We start from the raw sequence: 7,126 nt of genomic DNA on the forward strand, positions 1-7,126 counted from the left end.
GTGAAAATTATTATATATATTTTTTGTTTAATTTTTTCAATAAAAAAACTTCATATACACTAGTTCACATTTAACAATTGGTGGTTACAAATGGCAAAATGAAAGCCACTCTGGCGTCCAACAAATCCAAGCATGAATACTCAAAGTCATTTCACAAACTCCCGTTTGTTTCTTCGCTGTATATATCTTCAAGGTTGTAACCCCGTTTTCCTAAGTTTTAATTTAATTTGCGGTGTACATCTGATAGGCATACGCATAAACCCTTTGTTTGTGCAGCAAATGTTGCCTTCTTATATTTAATCACAACCATGAGCAACAAAGATGTATAGTGTTTATAGTATATATTATACGAAAATGGATATGTGGTCCTGCCTTCATCAATTTCCTGCGAGTTCATGGGTCAATTCTTTTATAAATTTGACTTTAAGTAATACCATAAATCACTCCTAAAAAAATTTAATTATTAAATTAGTCTCTAAATTTTTATTTCATTAAGCTAAATTTTTTTTAAATGATTTGAGATATTAGTGTTTGATTTTTTTTATCTTCGTTTGCCATTTTAAACATGTAAACTACATTAGTACTTAGCTGATCAATCTAGATAATCAATGACTTTTTTAAATAACATAAATAAATATCAATCAAATAAAAATACACTACATTTTTAAATTATTCAACTAAATATTAATATTAGAATAACCATCTGCACATCTAATGAAATGAACATCTAATATGTCTATTGTTCACAATGTTTAATATTTTCGTTGTCTAGCTGTATTTTTTCATCTCATAAACCTTCCGTCACTGACAGAAGAGCAATGCTAGGGGCTAGCAACTTTTGTGATTAGTAGCCATCATATAGCCATCAATAATGATTTAATGGTGTGAGATTGGTATGAGATTTCATCCAATAGCTCACATTTCTCTGCTGGTTATATGTTGGCCAAAATTCAATAAAACTGCTAGCCCTAGACTTTTCCCTGACAGAATACACATAAAAGGATTCATATATTTGTAACTTTGGTGGTCAAAACCTGAGAAGAGGCACAAGATTAACAAGCCATTATCAACTACATTATTGGCCGAGCTGCTGCAATGTTAGCTTTTTTAATTCTCCTCCGTGCCCTCTGCACCTTTCTCCTACTCACTTCTTTTGCCGCAAAAGGTTCTTCATTAATGGTGGACAACCCTGAAAAAGTTATTATTAGACTATTAGTAACATTCAAAAGTAATTGGAAGAATATTAGCTCCTGTTATAATTAATATAATATATATATTATATTATTTTATCAAATTTACAATAATTATTTTGAAACTAAAAAGTAAATTACAATCAAATTAACAAATGAAAGAGTTATATGTATATAAAAATAAGGTAAAAACTCAGGTACAGTCAACTTTACGTAAAATTAATAACGTAGAGTTGTTATATGAAAATTTAGTCAAATTATTTAAATTATTTAACTAATCTCAAATTTAGTCAAATTATTCAAATTATTTAAATTAATTAATTATTACCAGGCATGAGACCACCACTGTTACGATCATGGAAGTTCAGTTCACAGTTGTTGGCTTCATTTTCATGATTAGAGTGATGATTTTTTTTCTTTTCCATCACTCTTATTAGCCTTGACGAGCGTGCAGCAGCAAAGAGCCACGTGGCATCCATGTGTTTGCAGATCATGCGCGCTGCGTGGTAAGGAATCTTGAGACTCCGCTGCTGGTGCTGGTGCTGCTTCTTGTTGTTGCAATCATCATCATCATCGCCATTATTATTTAACTTGATGATGCAACTGTTCATGAACATTATGCAGTCCAAAAGGCTCTCCCTCGCCATGCCTTTCATGTCATAAGCCTGTGACCTTCTCCAGAGGCTTTTCCTGTGCGTGTTCGCTGGGTTCGAAAGGCAAAGCGCTCTCGTTGAATCACTGATTGCACTTTCTGGATTCTTAAGCACAAGATTGCACTGTGCTTTGTTACTATAAAGCACCATTCTCTCCTTTCTCAACTTCAATGGACAAACTTCAAGTGCTTCATTGTACTTCACCAAAGCTTCTTCTACTTTTCCCAACCTCAACATGTGATTCGCTTCTTGCTTTATCAAACCAACCAAAACCCTTCTTTCCTCTAATTTCTCTTCCCACAACGCCTTCTCTTTCTTCCTCCTATACACCTTCAAATTCAGCACTTGTTGCAAGTCCCTGTTGTTGTTGAATTTATGTTCCTCAAGTAGCAGCACTTTTGTGATGGTTTCACCCACGTTTGATTTATCTCCAAGGCTTTTAAGTTCAACCAAATCAACAAGGTACGAAGCAGCAAGATCAATAACCTTGAACCTAGATTATACATGTAAAAATATAATTAGGATGAATTAGTATTATTTAGTATATCTGAATATTTATTGTAGGAGACAATTTGAATACACTTAATAGAATACACAAATATTTTCTCTTGTTTAGTCTCTTGTTTCTAATAGTACAAATACAAATATGAATATATAAAACCGAAAATGTTTGGTAACCAAAGAAAATCAGCAAAAAATAGTCATAACTTGTCTTATTTAGCATTCATTAATTAATACAGTGTGATACCTTGTATCTGAGTCCTTGAGAAGAAGTAAAAGACAATCAATCGCCATATACTGCCAATCATCCGAAGATCTTGAAATGTTACCGAGATTGATGATTACTTTTGGGATCTCAGCAATGATTTTCCTTCCAAATTTACTGTAACACAGGATTCGAAGGAGTCCAACACCACCTGGTGACGTGTGATTCACCAACCCACCCCACATGTGGCAAAGTTGCTTCAAGAACTCCTTCTGACAAATCAGATTCAGACATCTTTCTTTGAAAGCAAAACAGTTGAGAAGATGAATACACCAACACTGAAGTTGGCTACCCCATTCCTCAGCTTTTCGGTTCTCCATCTCCAAATCACCAACACCTCTTGTAAGCAAGTTCCTGTGGTACTCTACCCTCTTCTTCTTCTTCACTCCTACAAACTCAGAATACACCACTTCCAAGCAAGTACATGCTAGATTCAATGTCACTTTCACCACTTCTTGTTCATACTCCGATACCGAATCGAATGTGCTTTCATAACTGGCCAAGTGCCCTAATGCTCGAACCGCAACCCTTTGTTCAACCCAACTGATTTTCCCCCTCAGAAGCTCTAACAATGGAGGTATAACACCTGATTGCACAGCTATTTGTGCAAACTCTTCCTTGTTCATGGTGTAAGATCCAATGATATGAGCAGCATAGTAGGGTATGTATATGTTTTGATTTGTGAGAAGCCAGGTTTTGTTGTTTATAGCTTTGTTGATTAGGTTAGCCATGCACTTGAATATGCCAAGGGAAGGGAACTCAGGGTCGTTGGATTGAGTCATGGCAATGTGCCATAGTTCACTCAGCACCAACACATATTGATCATAATCTTCTTTATCCTCACATAGAGGCATTTCTTTGAAGCAGTTGGAGATTCCAACTCTTCTAAGAGATGCATCTGCTTCTCTCATGCTGCAAAAGAAACAACAATGCTTGAGGCAAACTTCTTGGTCTTGGTGAGACTCCTCACTGGTGTTGTAAGGAGTTTTGGTTACAAGTACCACTCTTTTTTTCTTCATGGGGATTTTCTTTGACTAGTAAGATTATGGTTTTGAAAGTTGATGGAAGAAAAGGAATATTACACTAGTGGCGCATAAATGGAAGGCTTTCATAATCGAATAAAAAAAAGTCTACTCGCAGCAATTTATTAAATTCTAGCCAGTATATAACCAGTAAAGAAAAGTGAGTAATTTCACGACATTAGATGAAATCTCACACCATTAAAAACATTATTGATGACTACTTAATGACTACAAATCACAAAAGTTGCTGGTCCTATCACTCCTCATCGGATAATTCAGTTTTTATGTTGAGAAAATTTTACTGATACTCATTCATAATGATTTTTGGCATGTCATCATTACTATTTGATACCCTTCTTTTAATAATTGACGTAATGTTGAAGAAAGTAAATTATTCTTCAAACGAATATTCAAGTCTTCATTATTCATAGGGGACAAAAAGATCAGGTAAGCAACAAAATTTCAAGACTAGGATATAATATTGCACACATTGTAGACTTATTCTGCAACAAAACTTTCTATTTTTCTATGCATTTCTAGAGGTTCATTTGTCAACAACTCTAGTGCTAGTGCTATAAAGCCCTTGTTTAAGGTAAAAAGTGTAGAAAATGCAGTTAAACTGAAACTATATCATGGGATTCCACCTACCCTTTAGCCCACACAACAGTACAAGATGTAATAATGAATTGAGAAGAGAAGTAACTAAGCAAAGATAATTAGGGACCACATCCATAAATGGGAAAACAATCCCCTTCAAATCAGTAGCAAAAATGTGGTCCCAACACATATTGCTAAACCTGCAACTTCAAATAAAAACATATATAAGAATATGAATTATAAAACATAACTAAGTACAAGTGGTTATGGTCTCAAGAATATGCGGCTGCCATATATAGGTGGAAAGCATAAAAAGGAGGGGGTTTCTTAGATATTATCTTTATACGAAGAAGATTATTGCAGACATGCTTGTAATATTCAATGAACTGTGCCAAAATGATTTGAGGCTAGCATTTTATTAATAGCTTGTTTTGTTTGTAGCATTGGCATGAAATAACAGTACAGTAATGACGTTCTATGCTCATGATGGCGAAGACTAGATCTGTTACCTTAGCACATCAAACTATGCGGGAATTGAGCATGTTTTGCCAAAATCCACATGGTCCCTCCTTGGTCATCCTAATTGCTTGTTCCTATTTGGTGTTTAATTTAGAGGCATCTTAAATCTAAACAGCCGAGAAACTAGATGAAATATTAGGGTAACCAAAAATATTTATATAATAAAAAGTGAATATCCCACCCGATTCCTGACAATTACCTCGAAAGAACAACGAGGTTTCCAAAAAAAAAAATACCCAATCCGGTTCCTGATATTTTTTTTGGGACTGATTAGTCTCTGTATAAAAAAAATAACATTGACTTTTTTTTTGACACAGGGGCCTCGTTGTCCTTTCGAGATAATTGTTAGGGACCGAGTTGAATTTATTTTTTGTCAAGGGCCTCGTTGTCTTTCGAGATAATTATCAGGGCTATTTTGAGTTTTTCTCTATAATAAAATAAAAATAAAATAAAATTTTAAAAGAAATTAAATTAAAATTTATTTATAATTTATATATAAAAATTAAAATTAGAGAAGTCATAGTCCCTTTTTTGCCACTATGTGGCTCCGCCCCTGAATCTAAGGTTCAGATCTATTGTGATAAAGTTGGCTTTTAAATATGAAATCCACATTTTAGACTCCAACATTTTGTTTAAAAGAAAAGAACATAACAAGATGTTGCAGTAAAAAATTCTATATACTTAACATAAGAAAATTCTGCCTCCATTCAGGAGAATTTGTGAAAATTTATGACTGATTCTAACAATAGGCAAATCAAGCCTGGAAAAGTTGCTTCTGTCTTTCACTGTTTTCTGGTTGTGACATTTTTAACTATATGAAGAAATCTCATCTATTATTCATTCACACAAATCATTAATAACCGACAAAGATATTGTCATATAGTGGTTGAGATAGTGCAGCTATAGTGATCAGATGACCAATTCATCAGCCGTAAACAGATGGGCCATGCATGTTTCAAAGCCTATGGAGTTTTCATGAGTTTAGCACAATATAAATATACCATGTTACTACTTTTTTACTAACTCGTCACCCGCTTTCAAAACTTGCGGAAAACGACCAAAGAAGAAAAAGGAAGATTTACTCTACATTTTCCCAATCTTTTTATATGTTGTAGTTTGCAATGGCCAACCTTTGGTTTAGGTGCCTTAAAATGTGTTGGTACTTTGTATAACACCCATTATGTTTAGCTTTATCATATACGATTTTTACATTAAAAAGGTTCGCACTTCATTACTATTGACAAGTTACAAGTGAATTCACAAAAATTAGAGTAAAGTAATTTAATCCCTGAAAAATTTTGTATCAAACAAATTTGTTCTTAAAAAGTACCTTGTCCCTAACATTTGTTTTTGTTGGATATGCCAAATGAACAAGACCAATTTATCTAATATGAAGCAAAAACCAATAGAAATGAATGGTTATCAGTGTCTAAAAAAAAAAATTAAATCTTAGCCTCTTTTTATTTTTGTTTTTAATCTTGAGTTCTATTAATTTAATATGGAACAAGAAATGGTACGTCTATACAAACACAGCAGATCTTTACAAAAGACCGTTGCACCTCTCAAAATCCGCCAACAATGACAACCACCTGATTACACCTGATTGTTGGACTTGTCAGTCATCAGGTATCCATCGATCAACAGTATGATATAGCACCTGGTGTACTATTAGAGGATGGCCGGATCGGTGGTTGCTGGCGTTTGTCGGATTCGGTTCCTAAGCCATATCATCTTGATGCTGAACAACTCCTTCCTGTGTGCACCCTGCTGCGCTGGAAGGGGCAGTTTGGCACCTAGGAGCTCCTCTATGTACTCCTATGTTGGTCGTTGGTGTCAGGCCTAGAAGTCACCTAGGCACCCATCTACTAGCTCTCCGTCTGTGTGTAACAAAATGTGGTATGCAACATCTTACCTACATGGTGATGGTGCAATAAACCCCATGGCAGGTGAAAAGTGTAGGTCTTCGAAAGCTACTGTTCTACAAATGCAGTGATAAGGGAGTTATCAAAGACAAAGTTCCTGAGCTACACTGTGTTCCAAATCCAACTTCCCTCAAGCAAGGGACGATGGCATCCGGGAGTGCAAATGTATGACTAACCCATCTAGGTAATAAAAGGCGAGGCCTCTATTTAAAAGTAAAAATTTATAAATACAAAACTTTAAACTAACTTCTCTAACATGTTCAAAGCTATTCTAAAAAATATAATATGCAACTCATAAATATTAGAACATAATATATATCAGAAAAAAATACCTAAAATTCCTTCCGGAATTTAAAACAATAAAAGTAACCACTAAAACCTTTAAATCAAGGAATCAACTCAAACTAATTAAGTAGTTATTTATCCATGCCTATGAATAACAACTTCGTTTTTTTTT

At 34.4% G+C, this 7,126-nt stretch overlaps 1 protein-coding gene across 1 annotated transcript; it reads right to left on the reverse strand.

The window, feature by feature from the left end:
* On the reverse strand, window positions 1,007-3,725 carry LOC107607964. The gene is made up of 3 exons (XM_016309855.2): window positions 2,592-3,725; window positions 1,519-2,336; window positions 1,007-1,189 (listed from the first exon to the last, which is right to left on the reverse strand). The coding sequence occupies exons 1-3, from the start codon at window positions 3,626-3,628 to the stop codon at window positions 1,071-1,073; spliced, it is 1,974 nt and encodes a 657-aa protein (XP_016165341.1). The 5' UTR covers window positions 3,629-3,725; the 3' UTR covers window positions 1,007-1,070.

The sequence above is a fragment of the Arachis ipaensis genome, chromosome B07, assembly GCF_000816755.2.
Source record: "Arachis ipaensis cultivar K30076 chromosome B07, Araip1.1, whole genome shotgun sequence".
NCBI lineage: Eukaryota > Viridiplantae > Streptophyta > Magnoliopsida > Fabales > Fabaceae > Arachis > Arachis ipaensis.